The sequence below is a fragment of the Nannobrachium achirus genome, assembly GCF_963921795.1.
Source record: "Nannobrachium achirus genome assembly, chromosome: 7".
Lineage (NCBI taxonomy): Eukaryota > Metazoa > Chordata > Actinopteri > Myctophiformes > Myctophidae > Nannobrachium > Nannobrachium achirus.
Genome location: NC_137816.1, coordinates 53,638,117 through 53,665,102, shown reverse-complemented (window position 1 = coordinate 53,665,102; position 26,986 = coordinate 53,638,117). Strand labels below are relative to the sequence as shown.

General features: G+C 42.6%; 2 protein-coding genes across 2 annotated transcripts in view; both read left to right on the top strand.

Moving 5' to 3' along the window:
• zdhhc7 (zDHHC palmitoyltransferase 7) overlaps positions 1–5,702 on the top strand; it is a 36,475-nt gene extending 30,773 nt beyond the window's left edge. The window contains exons 7-9 of the mRNA XM_080729783.1: positions 876–957; positions 1,713–1,843; positions 4,017–5,702. Coding sequence (XP_080585909.1) covers positions 876–957; positions 1,713–1,843; positions 4,017–4,199 — 396 coding nt within the window. The 3' untranslated portion in view covers positions 4,200–5,702. The remainder of the gene's footprint in view (positions 1–875; positions 958–1,712; positions 1,844–4,016) is intronic.
• An 11,561-nt stretch (positions 5,703–17,263) lies between these two features.
• terfa (telomeric repeat binding factor a) overlaps positions 17,264–26,986 on the top strand; it is a gene marked incomplete at both ends in the record, with an annotated part of 29,723 nt that continues 20,000 nt past the window's right edge. Inside the window, 2 exons of the mRNA XM_080730317.1 lie at positions 17,264–17,420; positions 23,804–23,899. Coding sequence (XP_080586443.1) covers positions 17,264–17,420; positions 23,804–23,899 — 253 coding nt within the window. The remainder of the gene's footprint in view (positions 17,421–23,803; positions 23,900–26,986) is intronic.

Sequence of the window (26,986 nt, the reverse complement as noted above, 5' to 3'; positions counted from 1 at the left end):
GTCCGATATACATTACTGGCCAGATGGCAAAGACATGGCGTGACCTCGCTTGTCGCCCTTTGGCGTCTTACTAGTATTATGTTTCATATCAGGCAATTTCCAGATGTCTGTTTGTGTTCAGAATTGTGATAACTTATGAGCCATTAATTTATTACCACTCTATTGCCATATGTTACCATAATTATATGGTCTAAATAATCTGCATATATTAATCAAATTGAAATAATAATAATTGACCGGTTAATTGACTATGACCTGGCTGGAGACTTACAGCTCTAATGTTGTTTATAAAGGTTTAAAATAATCATTGACTTCAAAAGTAATTCAAAGTGAGTTTTAATTTAGCCAACAAGCAGTTGTTCACTTTGAGAAGGTATCAAATTTTTATGCTTGTCTGGAATTTGAAGTAGCTTTTTTGTCTGCGATTGTTCTGTCATGGACTTTTTGCAAGCTCCTTGCATTGTGCCTCTGTCATCTAGCGTTTTGTGTCATTGATGTATGGGACTCTCCGGCAACTCACTATCCACAGAATGCACAGATAGTATCTTTTGTGCAAGGGAGGAGTCAAAATCTACCTGGTTCAGTGAGCAAGCAGTAGTAGGTAGATTTGGTGGTGGTTTTTACCTAAACCCATTTTAACTCTATTTTAACCTTGATAGATTTATAAAAAACACTTGTCCTGGCTTCTGGTGTACGTTAGAGGCCGTGTTTTATCAATAATTCTTTTCATTTATTTTAAATATTCTTTTGTGAAAAATAAAAACATTTAAAAAAGTACCGTATTTGAGTAAGAGTTCTCCTTATCTTCTTATTCCCTCTCCCTTCACTCCCTCATTATTCCTCCCACCCCCTGGCACATGTCTTCTCCCCTACAGATGTACATTGCCTTGATCTCTACCCATGCCCTGGGCCTCAGCGGGATGCATTTCTTCACCTGCATCAAAGTCCAATGGAACCGTAAGCACTCTGTCTTTTTTTTAACCGCTCCTTCCTCGTTTATGCTTACGCAGATAAGTGGTGTGCGACGTGCCACTCGACAGAGTTCAGTTGACAAGACGTCATTTCAGAGTCATGCTGCACAGCACTTCTTCACCAAAGCATAAATTTGCACGACCGTTCAGCAGTACTTAAGTACAGCCTTTTATGAGAATGAGACAAACGGAGGCGGTTTAAAAGCCAGAGCTCTCTCAAATGAGGGAGAGAGTCTGTCAAGGAACACACACACACACACACACACACACACACACACACACACACACACACACACACACACACACACACACACACACACACACACACACACACACACACAAAGGCACAGCAAGGGCCTGATATGACTTCAAGTCAGTATCACACAATTATTTAAAACTTTTGCCTCGATTACTATTAGAATCTTAGAATGATGATCAAATTAATCAATGTTGTCAACTATATAGAGAGAGATCTTGGCACCCCATCTTTAAAGATAGACCTACAAGCACACAATGCATCACATTGTCACGCTGTGAGCTTGTAGATCGTACATTTTAGCTATTAGACATAGAAGTGACACCTTCCAAGCAATTTATTCTCATCATATTGTGTTGTGGATCACGGAGAGGTTTCTATAACACTGTGGACCAAAACATAAATGTCAGTAGAACTGTTGAGTTGTGCTGCTTCCTCACATAATCTAATCCTAATAATTCTCGCCATCCTCATTGGACCACCAGAGTGCGGTGGCTTTTCCCCGGGCGTGTCTGTTCTCCTGCTCATCTTCCTCTGTCTGGAAGCTGCCCTCTTCCTCACCTTCACGTCTGTCATGTTCGGCACGCAGATCCACTCCATCTGCAACGATGAGACGGTGAGTTTATACATTCATCACCTTTCTCTGTCGACCATGCCTGGAAACCCACCGTTATAACCACATTTAACCCTGTTATTATTTATTATTTTTTAGCTTTTTCTTCAAAAAATAGACATTTTTGTATGGTGCTGTAGGCCAGTGGTTCTCAACCTTTTCAGGCTGCGGCCCCCAAAATAATCATATTTTAACTGGCGACCCCCACCCTGACGAACACTAAGAGTTGAGGCATTACATTTTGTATAACAAGGTTCTATTGTGAAAATAGCAGATTTACATGCTCACAACGGTAGATCGGCTATTTTCACAATTTCTGCCAATTTGACAATTTTAGAGGTATTAAAAAGTCCTTAAATTGTCACTTTAGAAATGTGCATAATACTCTACACTTTATGTTGGTTTGTTTACGGATGAGTGAGAAAACAATGTTGTACATTAAGTTAATCATCTGGGGACCCACCAAAATAATTTGGGGACCCCCCTGGGGGTCCCGACCCACAGGTTGAGAACCACTGCTGTAGGCCTAGTTGAAAGAGCTGCTATTTTTGTACTACACAAAGCCTGCCTGTGTAATAACTGATGTTCTCTGAAGTCATGGCCTGTCAAAACACAGGACAAAAAAATAAATCACATATTGATACAGTCCCGAAATGCTATAAATCTATGAGAGTTTTCGCTGGTCTGGCAGGGCCCGCTGTCAGAGAAAGAATAGGCACTTGTGATTGGTCAAAATGTCTGAAATCTATTTTGTTTTTCGAAGAATCAAGATGTGATTGGTTAGTGTCGCTCTCCGCCTCAGGCTCTTATCTGTCTAAATTGAATTGTCTTTGTCGATGTCTAATGTTACTGAAATAAGATCCTGTAAGCTGGAGTTGATGTTGTCAGTTGAGTGTTGCAGTGACTATTAGACCAAGGGATATGTGGGGATCAAAAACAATGTGTTGGAAATTAGGCACATCAGCCAAAATGTACTATGCTTATGGTTGAAGCACTATCCGTGTGTGTGTGTGTGCGTGTGCGTGTGCGTGTGCGCGTGCGCGCGAGAGAGAGAGAGAGAGAGAGAGAGAGAGAAAAGCCGAGCATGTGCATGTGTGCAAGCTGTGTGTGGGCAGAGTGGCCTGGGCAGCTGTATGACTTATGGCCCTGACCATAAGTGCTGCTTCATGCCTGTTGTTGTCAAATGGCTGTCAAATGACATAGATACAGTACAATAGGTTATGGATGTGTCATAGATGACTGATGCCACATGTTGGCCACATGAACTCTGAATCAGAATCGGCATCAGCTCTATTGTCACATCACAGGTTTACTGAAGTAAAGCAGTGCTGGGTGAAATTAGTTTTTGTACATCGTTCCCATTGTGTCATTATTTTTCCAAAGAAGAAAGAAAGGGAAGAAGAAGAGGGGGGGAAAGGAGATCAAGCTAGAAAAAAATGAACAAATATATCTACAGTTTTATATGTATTTAAAAAAAGGTGCGTGAGCGTAACAGCAGATGTATACTTATGTACACAATCTACTTATTTACTTATATACAGTACATGATATGCTCATGCATAGCAGCAGATGTATACTGTGCATGATATACTTATGGACGTTAGTTAAGGTGCTAGAAAAAAGAAAAGCTAAAAAAGACAAGTCAGTGTGTTATACATGGGATTAAGGTGACAATGTCAGTGCGTGTCGACCGCATAATCCACAAAAGGTAGACTGACACTGGTTTAATCCGCAAGTAGGTCCGTGAGGAAGAGCAAAGAAAAATGTAAAGTCACAAATTGTATAATCCACAGAAGTCCAAGGAAGAGCAACAAAAAGAAAAGTCACTTGTCCCTGGTATAATCCACCTGTAGGTCTGAGACCAGCCCACACCACCTGCCATCAGGCTGCTGAAACAAGGCTTATGCCTCCTTCAGCAGTCTGATGGCACAGCAGCCAAACTGCTCCAGAATCTGGTGGTGATCTGATGGATCCATGCTGTCCCCATATGAATCCTGATTCCTGAGATCCACATGATAAGATTTATATATTCTTCCTTTTATTTCCCATCATGCTCTACAGTATACTTTCATCCACAATGTAGATCAGTACTGCCTACATGGCAGCATCTGTCCATCGTTAACTGTAGAAAGCTAAGCTGTGATTTTCTTTTTTTCTTGTTGTTTTGCCGCTCCAGGAAATCGAGCGTCTTAAGAACGAAAAGCCGACATGGGAGCGCCGAATGCGCTGGGAGGGGATGAAGTCTGTGTTCGGCAGCCCTCCCTCTCTGCTGTGGTGTAACCCCTTCACCGGCCTGCGTCTACGGCGCCTCCTACTGATGACTCGTGGGCGGCGCGCCGGATCCGAGTTCTCCGTCTGATGGACCGGAGGGGAGCACAGCGGTGCGTTACGAACTCGCCAACTCTTGGCCACCAGACACAAGAACACCTCTCATTGGATGCCCTACCTCAGTGGATCCCCAAAGTGGGGTCCTTGAGGAGTTACGACGGGTCTGTAACTCTGTTAAAACTAAAACCGAGCAGTTTACAGAGTAAAGTAGGGGTCCTGGAGATTAAACTCATATCAAACAGGGTGTCCTTGAAATGAAAATGTTTGAGAACCACTGCCCTACCTTCCCTCCCTCTCGATGGGAGTCGAGGGGAGTCGCTTGAACTTTAGGACGGCCCTGCATGGGTGGGTGGGTGTCGAGGAGACAGACAGAACCCTTGAGTGGGACATACACTACTGGAACCATGTGCTACTATTGCTTCCACATGTTGATAGAACCGTCAGCATGGCTCTGTATGAATTTGTGAAACAACTCTTGTCATTTTGTTTTTTAAAAGAAGCAGCATTTAAACTGGACAGTAAAGAAGTTAAGAACTGCAGCATAGAACTGGATCGACTCTGCACTGCTAATTTAATGCAAACCGGGTCCAAGGTGTTGATTTGACCTCATACTCTTACCTAAGCACAGGATGTCCAAAGCTCAATGCCTTTCTCTACATGGAATCAATTATCAAGAAGGTTTATTTCTCACAATACAGTACTCATACAGGTACAGTATAAGAAGCCAAATGCAAGTATGTGAGGTCCTCTAAAGTACTGTGCCACAACAACATAACATGACAATAATAAAAGACTAGGATAAAAGAAATAAGAAGAGACTTCAACTCTTATAGGCACAGAAGTGAGTGTGAGTCAAATTTCTTTATGGAAACAGGACCTTCAGCTTACACACACACGCTGAAGTGGAGCACGGCGCACATCAGAAATGGAGCTGTGCCGTCTGGGTTTGCATGTGGAGCAGATCAATCGTGCAACTTCTCTGCCTGCTAATGAGACCTCTTATGCCTGATTTAGTTGCACGGCACCCGTATGCCGTGCAACTAAGGCTGTGTCCACCAAAATGTTCTTGTTTTTCCCAGCTGAAAGTGGCTCTCAAAGTGGGATATGGGGACCCCCTGGGGTCCTTGAGGAGGTTCCAGCCGGTCCCCAGCTAAATGAGTTAATATCACATCAAAATCAGTTTAACCACTTTAACCCGATATACGCACATCTGCTATTCGAAAATTGCCGATCTACAAGCTCGCAACGTGTCGCGATGCGAGCTTGTAGATCTGCAAGTTTTGAAAAATGTGGAACATTTTGGAATAGCTTTGAACATTTTTAACTCATATTTCCTGCTATGGGGTTCCTTGACATGAAGATCTCACTATCCCGGGGTTTCTAGTATAGAGTAAATACTCAGCAATTCAACGATTTAAAAACATACGTATACTGCTCTCAAGAAGAAACAACACCTTGGTGGACACAGTTTTTAAGTCAGTGATTTCCAACCTTTTCTGCATGGGTCTTCAACGGGGGTCAGAGTTACTACAGGGGGTCCTCCAATCTTTGAGTAATAAAAACCTTTAGCCAAAAATAGCAGATCTACAAGCTCACAACGCCTCGTGCTGCGAGGCGTTGTGAGCTTGTAGATCGTCTATTTTTGGCAAAGAGCTTTGGTGTAGAGGGGAAAAAGAGCAGACTAAGTACAGAGTGAAAGGTCAAGTTTATTAAGTATTGACGGTTCAGGTGGTTAAATATCTGAAAACACAAATTGACATGAATCCAAAATACACTGACGATTGTGCTGTCAAACGATGAAACTATATGGAATCTATGAAAAGATAGTGGGGGTCCCTGCTTCATCTCTCTCTCAACTAAGGGGTCCTTGGCCTGAAAACGTTGAAGACCCCTGCTTTTCTGGACCAGGGCCCACTTTGAACATCTTGAAAGCATTCGCGGCCCACCCATCTGACCACTTAAGAAGCCTGCCGTGTTAAGTGGTCATATGGGTGGTCCGTGTGCATTTTCAGAGCACGTTTATTTTAACTTTAAGTTCCTAACTTGGTGTTTTTGCCAGTTATTTGGCTTGCAATATCATCACAGGTTGGGAATCGCTGTCCTAAGTATAACTCAGGCTGTCAGTTGTAGTAAAGGACCAACGCAACCCTCATCCTCCGTCAACGCAACACACATTGTTAGTTCTTTTATCATGTTATTTATTTTTTCTCCACATTTTGTATTTTAACAGCCGTTACAGGTGAGCATTTGAGCACAGGGATGCCGGGTAATGTGTTGTATTGTTTTATTTGTCATGTCGGTGACCATTGTTGATGCTATTGGTGCCAGAATACTTGGTTATCATTTACTGTTAACATCACTGGAACTGATCTTACTGCACATTGTAATGTTCATTTTGATAATGATTTCCCCCTAATATATATATATATATACATACAGTATATTATTCTCTCTCACACACACACACACACACACACACACACACACACACACACACACACACACACACACACACACACACACATACATGCATATCTACAAATGTTTGAGAATGGAACAGCGTGAATGTCAAGAAAGCTTAATTACACTGTAAAACATTTAAATCAAAGTGCAATTCACAACATATTTGGCCTGGGTCCTTGAGGATTTTTTAAGTGATTATAACCAGGGAAAAGACAACTCTTATGCCATATCATGATTATGATATCCAAAATCACAGACAATAGCTGGTCTAATATCACTATATCAATATTACATTGATATATTGGCCAACCCTTCATACTGTATGCTTAGTACTTGATTAAACATACAGACTCTTCTCTGATCTCATTGGTTTGTCCAGTTTAATCCACCTCCTGTGTTTCCATAGCTATTAGGGGCTTTGATCTCGAGGAATTCGGTTTAGGAATTCAAAGTCTGCTAAAAAGGCAGAGTGTTATTGAGTTTGAATTTTGTTCTCCTTTCTTTTGTGCCTTTTTTAATCGTGCATGTTCCACTGGACACAGAATGCGATTGATTAAAAGTGCAGTGCAGATGTTAATCTGTTCATCTGTGGGCCTCTGTTATAGATGCTCATCCGTTGACATCAATTCTTGTAGGCTATATGATTTCCTAGCAATTGGATAAATCGGAATTGAAATCTTAAAGAACCGCTTCACCCATCATATAATTGGTCTTCACTAATGCTCATTATAAGACAATTTCTGTGTCTCAGGCTGTGGACAATTCAGTCTTGTTTGAAATTATACCCCTAATGACGCCATCGACAGGAAACCGATGATGTCATCAGAGTAAGGTTTCTGAACTGTCTGTCGCAGAGCAAGTACAGTAGACAGAAATGGTTGCATCTTATAATGAGCATTAGTTATGTGTGAATATGTACTGTATATATTCTACCAGTTATATGAAGATAAGGTTGAAAATGGGTGAAGAGCTCCTTTAGTCAAAACAAAATGTAAATTTAGGGAGAACCCAGTTCTGCGCTTAATTTATACTTCTGTCACTTGTTGAAAAGGAACAGCTCTTCAAGCTAAGGCGCCACAGACACTGTATAAATGAAACATTAGACACGGTTGACTTTGTCATTTAGCCACCTTGTGATGCAATGGATTGAAGGGAAGAGCTTATAGTTGAAAGCATGAGAGTATAACCTCCTTTAGGCTCGTTCCGAGTGCCGTTTCATCGGCAAAACTCCTTTGACCACTCTGTATTTGTACTATGAAAAAGTGCTGCCTTTCTTTAACAGACAAGGTTTAATAACTGAAAATACTGAAATATTCGGAGAACTTTAGCCAAAAATAGCAGATCTACAACGCCTCGCAGCTTGTAGATCGGCTATTTTCGTCAAAGAGATTTGGTGTAGAGGGAAAAAAGAATGTCAAGTTTATTAAGTATTGACGTTTCAAGTGGTTAAATACGTATCTGAAAACACAAATTGACATGAATCCAAAATACACTTGATGATTGTGCTGTCAAACAATGACACTATGGAATCTCTGAAAAGGTTGTGGGGGTCCCTGCTTCATCTCTCTCTCAGCTAAGGGGTCCTTGGCCTGAAAACGTTGAAGACCCCTGCTGTAGAGTTATTGACACGTGTATGACGAAGAAGGGCGTTGAGTGAAAAAATAACATTAGAAGTTGAAATGGGGAGATACAAGGTTTCTGCCAGACAATGTGACCAAATGCACAGCAGACACCCGCTTCCGTTGGTCTGTTTTCACACCAGACATTTGGCAAGAAGTGTTTTTTTGGGGCTCCACAATCATGGCTAAAACTCATAACTGTGATTATTAGGTGAGATGCTGTGATGGTGATTGTTGAGCTCAATGAATTGTCTTGATGGCTTGGAGAAGAAAATAATGTTATTGCATATATCATATCAACATGCTGACCACTTTCAAATCAACATGCTGTGTTGCTGACCATTTTCTGTGTTCTGAATTTCTTTATATAAAGTATATACATATAAGTATATTGCCAATAGACAAGATTGTATGGTTATTGTCATGCCTTTGAAATCATCAGACATTTGTCATCTCAAACGGTCCTCATAATTGCCATACATACATATGCTTTTCCATTACAGCAACTATTTTATTTTAAGTCAAATTTAATTTTAAATTTTAGTTAGGAAATTCTGTGAAGGGGGTGATCAAAACTTGACCTTACCTGCTACACTCACCCACTGCTTGCGGCTGTTGTGTTAAGTCTCTATTTAGTTTGACCCCTCACATCTCACTTAAAGCAGATTTCTTTGGGAGTCATTTTTCCTTTATAGTGTAGTCAGTAAGTGAAGGTAGGTAGGTTGTTTTCAAAACTTTGCCCCGATGGGATTCCTTGGGACTTTTTTTCCCTCACTAAGGACATAATGAGGATACAGAATCAGTTGAGTTTGCTACTATTGCAATTTGTTTTAGGTTTAGCCTAATTTTGGCCTAAAATTACTGGACTAAAATGGCTTGATCAGCAGCAGAGGCGGGTGATTGGTTCCTGAGCAGATGAGGTGACTGATTACTTCAAGCCTGCAGAGTGATAGGAGGGAGAGACAGACAGGGAGGACACAAAACTCAGACACAACTAGAAGCAGTGCTCTTCCGAGCACAGGTCTCCACCAGGCCACACAAATCGGCCTGTTATAGCGCCACCATGAGGCTGATTTAAAAAATGTGGGGCAGAGGTTCTGAATTAGCATCCAGGGAGTGTGTGTGCTCAGTTTGGCAGCGATCGGGCCAACGGCGCCGGAGATTAGCTGGTAACAACCAGGCCACACAAATCTGCCTGTTATAGCGCCACCATGAGGCTGATTTAAAAAATGTGGGGCAGAGGTTCTAGATTGGCATCCAGGGAGTGTGTGTGCTCAGTTTGGCAGCGATCGGGCCAACGGTGACTGAGATTAGCTGCTCACAAACTGCGAGGACGCACGGACGGACGCACGCACGGACGGACGGACGGACGCACGCACGGACGGACGGACGGACGGAGGGAGGGGAAAACATACTCTCCCTCAGCCTTCGGCTGGTGGAGACAACAAAAAGAAAACGAATTTAACATTATTCCATACAAACATCTTGAACATAGTAGTAACACTAAAGTCTAATTGTGGTGACCTGTTGGGTCACCAGGGTTCTACAATGACTCAAGGGTACTAGAGTTGTTAACTTCAACCTGAAGGTCATTCCATAATGTGGTAGGGCCACAGATCTACCAGGTTCAGAGTTGACCTTGGGCACCTTGAATGTGAGGAAACTACTGTCAGTACTTGATCGTGTGTGATAGGGTCCAGAGAGGCCCTTTCCAAAAATGATGAGATGTAGCTATAGGACAATCTCCAAGTATGGCTTTACAAGAACAGATAACAGTGCAGTTCTCGTCTCTCTCTGCCAGGGACCATCCAACACTGTTGTATAAAATACAATGGTATGGGTGATATTTATAGTTATGAGTACCATAACTATCACCCGTGATATCTGATTGATGAGTGGTACTGCTGCGTGTCTGTAGATTATGTCCCCATAATCCAAGCCAGACAGGAACACTGCCTCAACAACTCTCCTCCTGCTAACGTTGAGGACAATATAGGAAAGCTTGTACCCTATCCTCATGAATAGCACTACCATAGAGGAGGTAGAAGCATTTACTACTAGCTAGGCAGACACCACCACACCGCCGGATGCCGCCGGCATCAGCAGAAGCAGAATCAACAAGGCTACGGTGGTGTTCAACATGCTCAGGAAGATCTGGAGCTCAAACACATCTCAAACTAGAAGCAGTGCTCTTCCGAGCACAGGTCTCCACCAGGCCACACAAATCGGCCTGTTATAGCGCCACCATGAGGCTGATTTAAAAAATGTGGGGCAGAGGTTCTGAATTAGCATCCAGGGAGTGTGTGTGCTCAGTTTGGCAGCGATCGGGCCAACGGCGCCGGAGATTAGCTGGTAACAACCAGGCCACACAAATCAGCCTGTTATAGCGCCACCATGAGGCTGATTTGAAAAATGTGGGGCAGAGGTTCTAGATTGGCATCCAGGGAGTGTGTGTGCTCAGTTTGGCAGCGATCGGGCCAACGGTGACTGAGATTAGCTGCTCACAAACTGCGAGGACGCACAGACGCACGCACGGACGCACGGACGGACGGACGGACGGACGGACGGAGGGGAAAACATACTCTCCCTCAGCCTTCGGCTGGTGGAGACAATAACACCAAATACATATATTCAACTCCAAATGTGAAACAGGTGATGCTGTACGTGTTACGTGTATGAGACTTGGAGAACAACAAAACACACTGGCTGTACTGTAGCTGCCTCCGGAGAACTTTTTAAACATCTGGTGGAGAGACAAGCTATGCGGACCTGTGGAAATAAAGAACAAGCCAGGATTTAGTTGACGTACAAATTGGAAAGAGAAAGTGGAGTTTGGTCAGATCCTCAGAAAACCTGCCACAAACATCACCCGACAAGCTCTGAAACGGACCCCAAGTGAAAAGGAAACAAGATGGAGACATGTCCAGGCAGAAATGTCAGAGAGTGGATTCACCTGGCGAGATTTAGTAGTCACCCAGAGTGGCTTACAAGTGTTTATTGAACTATAGTCAACAGGTAGAATCACACAAACAGAGTGCAGGGATAACCATGGTGGGCCTCAAAGTGGCTAGGATAGGCTACCAGGTAAACAATTAACCTAGCACATACAAACAACATACTGTCTATCAAAATAACATTCTGTACATTTGAAACTATTTTATCAGGTAAAGTATGAACACGAAGAAAACAAATCTAAGAATCTAAACTAACACATGAAATAGAATGCTAAAATGTCACAGAGGGTTGGAATAATAATAAATAAATAAATAAATACATAATGGTGAGGATAACAGCTAATGATTATATTGTCCAATCAAAAAAGGGAAAGTTTCAGACCTCTCCATTCTGCAATTTTCTCCATTCTGTGGGAAGTGGGAAAATTGCTAAATCGGCAGTGTATCAAATACTTATTCTCCCCACATGGACATAAACACAATGTCACGTAGTGGAGTGGCTAGCACCATTAAAAAAAACATGTGTGAATTGATCTAGAAAGAACTGTCTTGAGCACAGTAAAAGTAAAGATATTAACCACCCACTTGGTCTACTTACAGTTAAATAGTCACTACATTTATTTATTTATATTTATTTATTTATTTATTATATCATTATTTCCACTAAAATGCGCAAATTATCTTAAGAAATGGACTCTTGGAAAAAACATTTAGGATTAACTGAGAAGAGCTTGTCAGTGACAAATAGCTTATTGTATGGACGAACACCAATTTGTTGAACAGAAAAATGTGCAATATGAAGGATTTATGCAAATTAAATATAATATATAAAATACCCAATGGTTGCACTGCGAATATCTTTATTCCTGGATGAATCGTGACATCATCTCTTTTGTATGAAAAGAAGTTTAAACAGACTCTAACAGTGGATGTGGATCTTGGACTTGAGTCTAGTCTATGACCTATGACATTAAAATCCTATTCATATAAATCCACACGCCTATACTCTGCTCTGATTGGCTGGAGAGATCTTCATTTTCTACCTGCCTAACTGGACCCATGGCAAATTCACAGACGATGCATTTGCCATGGCTCTCCACCTTGATCACATAAAACTGAATGACAAATATGTATGTATGCTGTTTGACTACAGCTCAGCATTCAACACTATTGTACCAACCAGGCTTGACACAAAGCTCAGTGACCTAGACCTGCATCCAAGCATGTGCGACTGGATACTGGACTTCCTGACGAACCACTGCAAAGTGGTGAGTGGTGACAATGGGAAACATCACGTCTCAAGTCTTAACACCTGACTGACCCTCAATGCAGGAGCCCCTCTCCCCTCTCATCTCCTCCCTAAGTAAGCAACAGTGATAGGCCGGATTGAGGTCAGACAATGGGTAGACAGAACACGGCGTTGCAGTAGAAAGGGTGAGTGAGTTTCAAGTTCCTCTGTGTACACATCGATGAGGACTTTCTATTCTCTCCTTACCTGTAAAACTACAAATGATGGAGCTTGTGCTAACAATTGGCTACCCCTGTAAACCTGTGATGGGACAATAATGCTCATTCTGACTGATATTTAGGCAGGGTTTACTTGAGTTTGCTTTAGCTGCCAGATTCAAGAAAACTCTGGTGCAGATGAAGAAGCCACAATATTGCTGACACTAAAACTGAGATAAGATAGATAACCTACATATACTGTACATACCCTGTGCTACCTTGGGCTGCGACCACACTGTTAAAAAAAATCCTGAGCTCCACAGTGTATAAGATCCCTTGTGGGTCCGGAGATCCACATGGGATCTCATACGCTGGAACGATCCAATGTGGATCTCAGAGTGTTTGTGGCCGGTCGTCTATAAAGTATCTATAACGTATGACTCCAAATGTTTGGGACGACTTCAGCTGTCAGATGTTTGGGACAAAGATGTCCAGCATTTTGCGAGATTAGCTCGACAAACAGACACACACAGACAGACCAAGACAGCTAGCCTCCTACACATGGCATTAAATAATAATAATAAAAAATGAAAAGAATAAAAAAATTGGTTCTATAGAATTCATTGAACATGTCATCCGTTCAATGTACTATTACTATAAATGCATGAAAACTGTATTTGTGTCTGTTTTTTTGTGTTCCTGGAGATCCGTCGACCGATCAACCCTGCTGGCTGGTTGACACATGCACTCCTCACCCTGCTGGGTCACTCTTGGGCTTGGTTTCGTCACTCTGCTTGACACTTTCCACCTTGTCTCCATCACCTTGCTCTTTGGCCGCCTCAAGCTTTTCATCACCCGGCTGGTTTGCCTGCTCGTCGCCCTGCGGGTTGGCTTCATGCTGCTGGGCTTCATGCTGCTGGTTGGCCATCTCTAGCTGGGCTTTGCGCTGTTGGTTGGCCGTCTCCAGCTGCGCTTCACGCAGTTGCCTGACCCTCTCCAGCTGGTTTCTGCGCTGGCTATTGACTTTCTTCAGGAAGTCTTTCTCCACCTTGTACGCTTTGAATTTTTCATCCTGCTGCATCTTCCCACTGAGTGTAACAGTGAGAAATTCTGTTTCCTTCTCTTCCATCTTCCTCTTCAGTTCTTCCTTCTGTGTCTCCAACTCAGCGATCGTTTCCTCCAGGCTAGACTTGTCATCATCCTCAGCCTGAAGGGCTTTCCTTATGCCAAACTCCTCACCAGTAACTGACAGCAACTGATAGTATTCTATGGACAGACGGATCTCTTCTCTCACTCGTGCCAGCAGCTGGCCCCTCTTAGGAGAATCGAGAGCCACCTGTCTGATCAGCTCATCAAAGCACTCCGAGTAGAAATCCCAGCGTGCAGGGAGCTCTGCTAGGCGGAACGAGTCGCTTACCTCCGCGCTTTCCTCCAGCTTGGAGTCCAGCCCTTCCTGCAGGTTCACCAGATCCAGTCGCGTAGGTGGAGAGCTGGACACCTGCTGCTCCCACAGCTGGTCATCGTCAATTTCAAATCTTCTAGGTGGAAGGATGGCGTTGAGCATGGCTTGGGTTTTGTGTCTGGTTACCTCTGCAGAGGCTGCCCTTGATTCAGGAGTTTCTGGTTCGGGAAGTAAGGATTCAGGAGGTTCCGTTGTCGATTCTGTCGATACAGTCGATATTGTATCAGTGCTTGTCGGGGTCATCAAAAAGGGATTGTAATTCTTCAGCAAAGCCTTTTTAAACCGAGGACACGCTGTGGTCTGCTTTTTGATCCCACGGCCGCTCAATTTGTTGTCCCGTCTCCTTGTAGATGAAGAAATACATTGTAGGGTGAAAGAACTCAATATTGCGTCATCTGGGCTTTGGCCCTCTGAAACAGTAATGTCGTCTTTCAGCAACGCTGAAAAACGTTGTAGTGGTTTTTTATCTGCCCTTTGGCTCACCAAAACAGGGTTGTCATATTTCAGGAAAGACTGAGGAATCTCCAATCTGTTCAGCTTATCTTCTCGTTCCATTGAGATAGCTATTTATGTGCAAAAATGTCTGGTCTATCATGGAGGATGACTATATGTCGGCGCTTAAGGTGTCACCAGTTATATACCCTCAGTGCCACGTCATATTGAGCTACAAATTATGCAAATAAACTCTGGGCCAAGCAAAACTATGGCTTTGTCACAACCACTTGAAATTATTAAACTTTAATACATTTTATAATTGAAGACATATCATACGTCATAGACAGAGTCATACGTCATAGATACGTCATATGAGTCATGACAGAGGGTCACAAGCTGGTCACATAAAGTGCATCCACTAGGGAACCACCCCATTATTAGTTTATGCTCGTAGCCATAGGCCAATCAGAGAGGGGCAAAGGGTGATGTCATAATATCAAGGGCCACGAGAGGGGCCATCTATTCCCGTAGCCAATCAGATGGGTATAAAAGGGCATATGTCCGAAAATCTTGAGGATCGACCCTATTCACGCCCCGTCCACTCAGCAAATTTCTCAGCAACTTCCTGGTGCCGACGTCAGCTTTGAAGGGGAAACTGAAGGGGAAACTATATAAAGTAAATTATAATGCTTTTGTGCCTTTTACTATCTTGTGTTCTTGATCATGCTAGCCGTATTCTATACGTTATTATTCGGAAATTGCATTAAATTTGCGATTTCTTTGTTAACTCTATGGGCTTTTAGCAGGGTTTACCCTTCAAAGCGTCACTTCAGCACCAGGAAGTTGCAGAGTGGGCGGGGTGTGAATAGGGCTAATTGGTGGATTGATGAGCTTCACATGACATGACGTTATCAACTGGGTGATGGTGTCACAATCATCATCATCAACAGCCAATGAGGGACCAGCATTCTTGGTGACGTCACCATCAACAAGTGTGGCCTGATATAAACTAGAAAACTAGTATAGTCCAGCAACTAGAAAAGATGCAATTGGAAATTGCAAGTGTGGTTGCATATTTATTGCCTGGATAGCCAGAACGTCACCACCCATAGAACTCAACTACACTAACTACACCAATCACTTACTCTATAGAATGCTGCTTCCTGATTGGCTATGCTGACCGTAATAATTTTGCTGCTTCCTGATTGGCTATGTTCACCGTAATAATTTTACTGCTTCCTGATTGGCTATGTTTACGCTATGTTTGTTCTGGACTAGAACAATAGTCCACACTCCACACTAATTACAAGGCGTGCTCTGCTGGCGCATAAGTAATGCTGGCCATACATAAATGAGTGAAATCTATCCACGAGTTTCCTACGCCCCATAGTGCATTGCGCAAACGTCTGCACCGAGGTTCCGACGCCGATTTACAAGCTCACAACGGGTTGCATCTGCGACGCGACGTGAGCTTGTATGTCTGCTGTTAAACCCGGAAGTTTGGTCCTGATAGTCTCCAGTAAACTCCCGCGGAAACTTGTGGATATGTGTGTCTGTGTTTATGCCCATAGCCAATCACAGGCTACGTGGGCCGTAGCCAATCAGAGAGGGGAAAGGGTGACGTCATAATATCGAGGCATATATACAGTATATAAAGGCCTATGGGCCGTCTATGCCCGTAGTCAATCAGATGGGCATGAACGGTCGGGCATATGTCCGAAAATCTTGATGATTGGTGAGCTTCGCGTGACATTTCGGCCAACCAGACTATAAATGGGCCAGTCTCCATGATTGGTCAAGTTTCACGTGACACCATAATATCTTACTATAAAACGGGCGGAGCGGGCGCAAACTATTAATCGACCAAATGTCTGTCTGTCCGTCTGGAACTACTCCTCTACGTTTGGTGAGGTTTAAGCTTGAGGATTGGTCAAGCTTCACACAATCTGAGTTCCCAGAAGTTCTTTTTTCGCCACTAAGCTTCACATGACCTTAACCCTAATTATTTTGGGTTAAAACTGTTTCCGGTGGATAGTTCCGGCCAAATTGTAGTCCTTTGAGTACTACAACATGACGTTTTGTGGTTTCCGCTCCAGACCGGTTACAAACCCGAAAAGTGAAGTGATCCCAGACTACTTCTGAGCTCCTGTAAAGGCACGTTTCCAAGAGGGTTTTTAGCATGGTATAGGCCTACTGTTTGGTTCGTAGGCTATACCATGCAGAAATTGAATCTTTTTTTTAACGGCAGTTACTGTATTCTCACTATAGGCTACTTGTACTTTGTTTCTTAAACATTTGTTTTCTGATTCATGGCATTTCTTAGATTATTATTTTATTTATTATTTATTTAATGAACATTATACTTTTTTTATTTTTATTCACGAAAAATCTTTTTGGTGTATGTTTTTTGAAAATGTTTTAAAATAATAATATCTAAAAAGAAATTTAGGGACCCATAAAACAAAAAATAAATAAATAAGGGACCCATAAAAATGTGTCCGGACCGTGACCCACAAATGGGTCTCGACCCAGTGTTTGGGAACGAGGGATCTAAATGGTTCTGAACTACATTCGCTAGCGTGAACTTTTATTTTGGAGTCTGCAACACAAACATGCGTCCTGCGCATACTGCGTCGGAGTTGACGACAGTCAGTGACGTCACTTCCTCCTGTCTTCGCATAAAGCCTGTGACGCGGGGTTATTAGTGTTGGTAAATATGGCGGCGGCAAATCCAACTGTAGTAAATAGTACCAATGAAGAATGTCTAGTAATCGTCAACCGCTGGCTGCTGGACTATTATTTCCATTTGGCGGTACAGGCATTTAAGGAGAACGAATACGACACATTCTGCACCATCAGAGATGTACTTGAAGGTGAGTTTAGCGAATGTTTCAGCCTGTTGTTGGTTTGTTTTTGTCCTAGCAGCTGTTAGCTGCAGCCTAGCTCTAGTCGACGCTCTGGTCCCTGCAGCCTTACTCGCCAGCTTGATCGATTGAATAAATACCGTACTTTATTAGTCTGAAATGTGAACGGCATTGATGTACAGTACAAGACTATCTAGGCTAAAAGGATAGCAAAGTGCTGTGGACTTTCCATCGTGGTCCTGCTGTAGTCGCCACTCGCCACACCACCAGGCTCTTTGATTGATTGATTGAAGGCTTTATTAGAAGTTTGCATAGGAAAATGTACAGATTCATGACGGTACAGTTCACTGGTACAAGGTCTACTAAAAGGAGATCCATGAAAAGACTAAGCTTATTTCAACAGGAAACCATTAAAGTATCTCATATAACATTGAATGACAGACAAATAGAACACAGTACTATGCAGTAGATATGTAAAGAAAAAAAGAAAACAGTAGGTCTATACAATCAGTAAGTACAGTATATACAATATATACAAGGAAGGGGCAGGTAACAGTAAGTCTAAACAATCAGTATGTACAGTATATACAAGGAAGGGGCAGGGAGGGTAGGGTTGGGCTAGGTTTTTACCAGTTGTGAACGGCTGCTGCCTGTAAGTGGTTTTTTAGGGCAATTTTAAAGGATGCTAGTGATCCACACTCCTTTATGGCCTTCGGTAAGGCATTCCACATTTTTGTGGTGTAGCAGAAGAACGAGTTCGACCCTTTCTTTGAGTTGACTCTGGGTTGAACGTGATCTGTGGCACTGCCTCTGGTGTTGTAATTATGGACATCCTTAACGTTTTTAAAGTATTTTGACAGGTACTTGGGTATCATAGTGGTGTAGTGTATCTTGTACACCAGGCCCATTGCAAGTTGCTGTACTCTGTCATCTACTCTGAGCCACCCCACTCTTAACTGGTGAGTAGCGGTGAGGTGAGTCTGATTGGGAAGGTTAAGCAGGACCCTAATTAGTTTATTTTGGGCTGTTTGGAGTTTAGTTTTTAGGGCTTGTGGGGCGTCACGATACCATACGTGGACTCCATAGTCAAAGAGGGGCTGGATTATTGCACCAGCTATGGTCTTCAGTGTGTTGAAGTTGACCATTGGGGCGATCCTCTGTAGGAAACGAGTTCGTTGGTTGATTTTTTGTATTACTTTTGAAGTCATCTTTTCGCTGGAAAGATTAGCTTCAAGGATACATCCTAAGTAGGAGATTTCGTTTTTTCGTGTTATGACCTTGTCACCCACTTTGATTGTGAAGTTCTCTACCTTTTTGAGGTTATGATTTGATCCAAAGAGGATGGACTCGGTTTTGCCCAGGTGAATTGATAATTTGTTGTCGTTAAGCCATGTGCAGATCTTACTCAGTTCAGAGTTAAGTGTCTTTTCAACCTGCAAGTGGTCCTTGCCCGAGACTAGGAGAGCCGAGTCATCCGCGAACAGGAACAGGTTGCAGTCGCAAGCAGATGCCATGTCGTTCACGTATATTAGGAACAACAGAGGTCCCAGTATGCTACCTTGGGGAACTCCACAGCTTACTGGGAGGGGGGGGGACAGGGTACCGTTAATCTCCACCACCTGTTCCCTCCCCACCAGGTAAGATTGCATCCAGCTCACTGCTGCGCTGTCAAGACCGATGGCTTTTAGTTTCTCAATCAGAATAGCATGATCCACGGTGTCAAATGCCTTCTGGAGGTCCATCATGACCATGCCACTATACTTGCCCTGATCCGCTTCGCGTTTGATTTGGTCAGTCAAATAGAGAAGGCATGTGTCAGTGGAATGGGATTTTCTGAATCCAGATTGGAACTCGTAAATCAGATTATTCTCATCGAGATATCTTGCAATCTGTTCGTAGACTATTTTCTCCATGACTTTGGATATGGAGCTAAGAATGGAAACGGGGCGGTAGTTTCCAGGGTCTAGTTTGCTACCTTTTTTATGCAGGGGGGTTACTTTTGCTAGTTTGAAGTCCTGGGGGACATGACCCTGTTCGATGGAGAGGTTAATTATGTGGGTAATGATTGGAGCAATGGTGGCGGCTGAATCTCTGAGAAATCTAGCTGGGATTTTATCAAGGCCAGTGGCCTTGTGTTGAGGTAGGGCGCTCAATTTTTTAAACACTTCATCAGTTGTCACTGTGGAAAGTTTAAAGCTGTCTTTACTGACGCCCAATTTTTTGTAGAATGTATTAACAAATTCTTCACCATACCGCCCAGATGGGGCGACCAGTCTTTTGACCAGTGAACGGGCTGTGGTGGTAAAGGTTTTGTTAAAATGGGTAGCCACTTCACCTTTGTCAGAAATGAGAGCGGCGTCCGTTTTGATGTTTATGTTGTGGCATATGGTTTTTGATTTTAAGCCTAATTGGTTGTTAAGCAACTTCCATAGGTCTCGTGGGTTGTTTTTGTATTCATCGATTTTGTCGTCGATGTAGTTTTTTTTGGCGGATCTAACTAGGGCGGTTGTCTGGTTTCTAAGTCTTTTGCATTGAGCAGTAAGATGCTCAATGTGTTTTTTGAGGTCATGGTTGAATTTTTTCTTGAGCTTTTTGCAGCACTTTCGTTTTTCATCGTATTTTTTGTCTCTGAGTCTAGCTGATTCGGCAATATCTGAGTTATACTACAACACCCCACCTTCCACATCCCATCATTTTTAAATAGTTAAATAATAATAATTGGTTAACCCGATTTTGATGCTAATGCTAGGGTTTGTTTACCTGGTGGAAGCTAGTCGCAAATTGCAACTCTAGATTTTTTTAGCGGCTGAATCTAGTTAGCCATAAATTATAACTTCCAGCAGAGGGCGCTAATATTCGGACCTTATGTCAACGTCCGAATATTAGCGACCTCTGCTGGAAGTTATAATTTATGTCTAGAATCTAGTAGTCAGGGGATATCTTCAGAAATGGTGTCAAATACTGGAATAAGTAAATGTCTCTAGTATCTTCTGTGTTAACGTTTTATTTACTTTTGTTTTGCTGTATTGTAATTATTGCTGTTTTGCTTTTTATATTTTGTTGTGTGAAGCACTCTGGGCTGCATTTTTGTATGAAGGGTGCTATACAAATAGTTTCATTCATTCATTCTAGTAACACATCTCACAAAGACTGAAATTCTGTTTCCCTTGGAGAATCCTTGACAGCTGCTGAAAGTTGGGGTCCCATTAAATTAACTATAGAGCATACATGGGCAACTGGCGGCCCGGGGGCCACATGCGGCCCCCACCTTCAGTTAAAGCGGCCCTCAGGTTAATACCGGAATACTGATATATTACTGATTTCAGCTGTTACGATTCCAAACATGACCTGCTTTAATTCCGTCATTCAATATTAGTAGCTTAATGACTAGTATAGTAGTATTAAAATGTATTTTTTTTTTATGTCCAATGTATTTGCATTTGGTTCATAAAGTTAACATGAGTATATAACTAAATGCATTTGAAATTAGATAAAAATTGTACATTTCAGGATTCCAATTAAAAAACAACCAAAAATTATTCAGGATTCCAATTCAAAAGAAGCAAAAATAGCCGATCTACAAGCTCAAAACGCATCGCAGCGCGATGCGTTTTGAGATCTGCTATTCTTTTGTATGAGATACTAGAATGACAAAGTAGGACGTAGCAATATGTAATGTGGCCCTCTGGAGTGAAGGTGGAAATATAGTGGCCCTCGCCATCATCAAAGTTGCACACCTCTGCTATAGAGGGTGCCAATTGTAGCCTAGTCCTAGACTAGAGCGTCCATATTTTGGGTCAAACTAGTCTGGGATCACTTCACTTTTCGGGTTTGTAACCGGTCTGGAGCGGAAACCACAAAACGTCATGTTTTGTAGTACTCAAGGACTACAATTTCGCCGGAACTATCCACCGGAAACAGTTTTAACCCAAAATAATTCCCCTGCGCTCAAGGACATACTTTTAGGGCCTACCTAATAAACTCCTCGATGCGGAGTAGTTTTGCTTTTGAAAAATTAGTTTGGTATATGCATGTTTTAGTCCAACTTTTAGCGACCGGCAAGACCACACTAGGCTACTCGAGCATTTTAATAGGGAAGGGATTGGGGAAACAAACGGTGGGAACCAAATCAAAGCGACGCCGCTTCTTCTAGTGGTTTCCGCGCTTTAGGCGGAAACCAAACGGTCTGTTGTGAACGAACACCAGGCTCTCTCCCGGGAGAAAGCCTGGTAGGCGAGGTTAGGTCAAACACAGGTGTTTCAATTGTTTGACATAGAACTAATGATCTACTCCAATCAGAACTCCTGTGTTCCTGAGTTCTCCTGACGCAAAATATGGCCGCTGTAGGACTACAATTGCATCACTACTGGTGGACAGGATAAAACACAACAAAGATATGCTTTAAGTGGCATGTGAGGGGTCAAACTATGGATTTTTCATGATTCTGAATCCATTGCAAGCATCTGTTTTGCACAAAAAACATTCCTTGTTCTAAAAACGGCCCAGCAAAACTTTAGGTTTAGTGATGAGTCATCACTTTTCAGTTTTCACGTTTTAAAGTAGTTTGTCAGGTACATGGGTATCTTAGTGGTGTAGTGTATCTTGTACACCACCAGGCCCATTGCAAGATGCTGTATTCTGTCATCTACTCTCTGAGCCACCCCAAGCTTGACTGATGAGATGAGGTGAGCCTGAAAAGGAAGGTTAAGCAGGACCCTAATTAGTTTGTTTCTTCCAAACAGAAAGGTCCTATCTGATTGTATTAAACGATGTTAAACTCCATCATTGCAGCTGTACATAAAGCTTGAATTATCCTCTTTCTATCTGCCAAGATAACAATCCGCCGTAGACATGTTATGAGCTGTAGTCTACTTTCTGTCAATAAGATTCCGTGCAGGTGGTTATTTTTCCCAAGTGTTGGAGTTTGGAAGCGCTCATTGCAAATCACTCAAAGGTCCTCCAGTCCATACCACCTGTTTCTAAATGTCACAGCAGGACGTTATAGAAAACGAGCGCTTCCAAATGTCACAGCAGGACGTTATAGAAAACGAGCGCTTCCAAACTCCAAATAACAGAATGAATACCAGAAGAGTCGCCGACGATCGCACTCACCCTAGACTGCAGAAAAGTCGCCTGGGAATTATCACCCAATAGTGGTGGAAATCTCGCCTCTGAAATTTGGTATTCTCACCAATTAGTATTGAATAGGTTGAGTCTCTGACTAATACACACACACACACACACACACACACACACACACACACACACACACACACACACACACACGTCTGTGTGCAAATTATTCTCATTCAAACTCTAAACTCTATGACTGGGGAGGGGGGAAGTGGCTAATGTATGTTTCGTAATAACAATCAATCTACAACGTTCGGTCCGCCGTTCTGGTTGAGTATTTGTAGTTGAGTAGTTGAGTATTCCTAACCCAGCGGTGAGATTTCCTCGTGAGAGTTCCAGGGGGGAGATGGTTTTAGTTACCAACAGAATCCCCTGCATGGAATTTCTTGACAGAAAGTAGCTCGTAACATGTCTAAGGTGGATCTTTATGAAACAAACACTTGCAGATAGAAAGAGGATAATTCAAGCTTTCAATACAGCTGCAATGTTGGTGAGATTGATGTTGTTTAATACAATCAGCATGGGCTGGCAATGATTGGTATTGCAACTCTAGTTTCAACATATTAAATTGCAGCCATACATCACTAATCCGTGTGATCCCTGGTTCTACAGCCCACCTTCCACTTCCCATAATTTTCAAATAGCCAATGTAAATACTAAATTTCTCCCTTGGGATAATAAAGGTATCTATCTATCTATCTATCTAAATAGGTTTTCAAAGTCATTAACCTGATTTTGATGCTATATGGTTTGTTTACCTGGCTGAAGCAACACAAGTCTTCCATCAGGCACCAACAGGAATACTGAGCTGAAACCATAGACTGTATAAAATATATGATAATACAAAGCGAAGCCATTGGTTTCTATGCAGCGCAAATGACCCCGGGGGGGAAAACAGCGCAACTAGCGGCCAATCATAGGAAGTTTTACTTCCGTATTGGAGTCATTTTAAATCGGCAGAACTATGCCCCTGGCTGAAACCCACTTTTTTTACATTCTAAACAGCAAAAGGCATCCTATTGGATAATTAAAGCATTATAAACAAGTAGGGTGGGATTCAGAATGTGCTGCTCTCATATAATGTAATAAATATAATTACGATAATATAATTCTACTTTCAGCTTGTAGCCACTTATATTTGACTTTGGCTTCACTAAGGTCATCTTCAGGGTTTTGGTGTTGGGTGAGGGTAACATTCAAGGCCTTCTCGTTGTGTTGAGGCACATGTTGATCAACATTATTGTCCATTCCTTTGACAGGTGTACTGTCCATGCCTATGGAAGGTTCTGATGTGATGAACACAAAAATACGAGTGCTGCAGTTTCTGTCCCGGATAAATGACGGAGACAAACTTGGTGAGGTGTTGAATCATTAATTTGTGTTGACCATGACCTTGTAGGGTTGTGTGTGTATCTTTGGGGTGGGGGGACAGTTGTGTGGTTCACCGTAGGGGTGCAACAGTTAATGAATCTAATTATTTATTTGATTTATTTGATCTGCATGATCTTTGGACAACATCTGTAACAGGGCCAGATAACCGCCCCCCCGCCTACACACACACACACACACACACACACACACACACACACACACACACACACACACACACACACACACACACACACATACACATACAGAGCTGGTTAAACATGTTGCCTCATGCTAGATGCAGAATAGATATGCCTCATGCTAGATGCAGAATAGATATAGATACACCATAAAAATGCTAATATACAGCATATGATTTGTGAAAGTGACAAACGGGCTTCACAGTTATGTCAGGTGTGTTCATATGCTAATGGTGATGCGATTTCAGATCAATTGCTCCAGCCACAGGAGAAACGCTGTGACAGACACTCACTCACTCAGACAGACATTCGGAAAATTATATGTTTGATAACCACCCCTGAAGTGGGAGATGTCATAAAAAAGAAATATGCATACAAAAAACTCAATGCATTGCCAATTGCCATAGGACACGTTGTGAGCTTGTACATCGACTATTTAAACGATTCTTTGAAAGATTTTGAACCTAGACTTGGGTTAGTAGTGCTACCTCTTGAGCAAGGCGAATCGGGTTCAGAGAACCTTATATAAAACGGAGCCGTAACGCTACGCTACGTACTATGGAAACAAAATCAGAACCTGTGAAATACTTTACACAGCACGCTTCGCTTAGTTATTATATTGGAATAGAGCCAAGCAGGCATTGACACTAAGGCTTGCCCACCTGCCCCCGGCAGGTAAATAAAACGTAAAATAAGAGCACTATTTACCTATAATGTGCTGTTTTTACTGTTGCTAATTAAAAATACTAGAAGCTGGGCCGCCCGGCGTCTAGTCGGCGACCTGGCCAACTCGGGAACGATGTAAATAGAGAATGAATGCCCCGCCCTTTAATGCAAACCCCATTATACCTGTTGTCATAGGACCTGTTTTGACCATCTGTTTGCCTGTGTCCATTTATGCCCATATATGGAGATATCTGTATCTGTCTGTCTGTCTGCGTCCATTTTATGTCCATATATGGAGATCACTGCAGATATAGTTCTGGGTCCATTTTATGCCCATATGCCCATATATGGAGATATCTGTCTATTTGCGTCCATTTTATGCCTGCCCCACCCTTTAATGCAAACCCCAATATACCTGTTGTCATAGGACCCGTTTTGACCATCTGTTAGCCTTTGTCCCCACCCTTTAATGCAAAACCCAATATACCTGTTGTCATAGGACCCGTTTTGACCATCTGTTTGCCTTCTGTTAGCCTTTGTCCCCACCCTTTAATGCAAACCCCAATATACCTGTTGTCATGTTGTCATAGGACCCGTTTTGACCATCTGTTTGCCTTCTGTTAGCCTTTGTCCCCACCCTTTAATGCAAACCCCAATATATGGAGATCTCTGCACACACAGTACCGGTTGCGGAAAACTCTGATGTCAGACATCAGCTCCGCATTCGGGGATTCATTTTATGCCCATATCTGGAGAACGCGCGTGCCGGTGGGAAGAACGGTTCTCGAGATTCACATACATACATACACATTCACAGAGATTTTTTGTTGACTCCTGGCGTACGTGATGTCAGAGCCTTTTATGAAGTGATGTCACAATGAGTCAGCGATTGTGCCGATTTCCTCAGGAACAGCCTGATGTTAACAATCAGCTCCGCGTAAGGAGATTCCGAACGTTTCGCGCCGCTTCGGGAAAACCGCATGCCGAGTCGGGCCGAGGCCCGGCACTGCACTCCGCGCCGCAGCGGGGAACGCGCGTGCCGAATCTGAAGCCGGTGGGACGAACGGTTCTCGAGATACGCGGATTACAAACAAACAAACAAACAAACAAACAGACAGAGATTTGTCGCATTTATAGATAGATAAAACAAGTGTGAAACCATAGACATATTCAATCATAGCTAAAGTATTTGGTATTTGGATTTGGAGGTATTGAGGTATGACATTTTATCGCACAGCCCCAGAAAGTAAAGAAATAAGTGTTAAAATTGAGCGGTAATTAAAATCGTACCTATCCTTTTATAATGGACGATTTACTTTTCGGGCAAGTAGAACATGACCTGTACTTGCCCGATGGGCAAGTGCCTCTGAGACCTTAGTGTCAACCCCTGCCAAGATATTAGGGATGGCCAACGGTTAACCGTTACCGTTTAACCGATAAGAAATTGGTTACCGGTAAGCACGATAAGAAATTGGTTACCGGTAAGCACTAACGGTTAATGGTGACGATAAAAAAAGAAAAAAAAGAAAAGCAACCCATGTGTCGCACCAAAAGCCCCGTACACCAATGTCTATGCAACATCAAGTCATCAACCATGCAACTATACGCGATGCGGACACACATTTCTGGACACCAATGTCTGTGTAACATCCATGCATGCATGCAACTGCGAGTCTGCGACGCTTCACGCTTGATTTGGAATCGTACACGGCACTCTGACTTGTTCATCAGGAAACAAATGCTCCGATTGGATTTTCCAAAACAGACATTGAATCCCGTTTAAGAAGAGCTTAAAACACAACTTTCTAATGTTACATGACGTATGGAACGCTAAAGTCGTCTTGGTTACAGAGTAGGCTATGCGAAAATAACACAAAGCTCAGAGTCGCAATGATCGCTGCATCAGCACACACAAAACACAGGCGAGAGAGAAGAATATGAATGAAATGGACATCACGTTTAGCCGATGTTTTTTTACAGACGGATAAAAGGGCAGGGGCCAGGCCCCCTCTTAGTTTTATTGTTTTTAATGTGTAAATATGGCACTTTTTTTATGGGGAAAAACGGGTGTATTTTCCTTTTTTAAATCGCTGAAATAGCGCATTTTTGAACGCATTTCCTTAATGGTTAACGGTTTATTAACCGATAAGGCCTTGCGGTTATCGATTAAGAAAAATTCTCCATTTGGCCATCCCTACAAGATATACA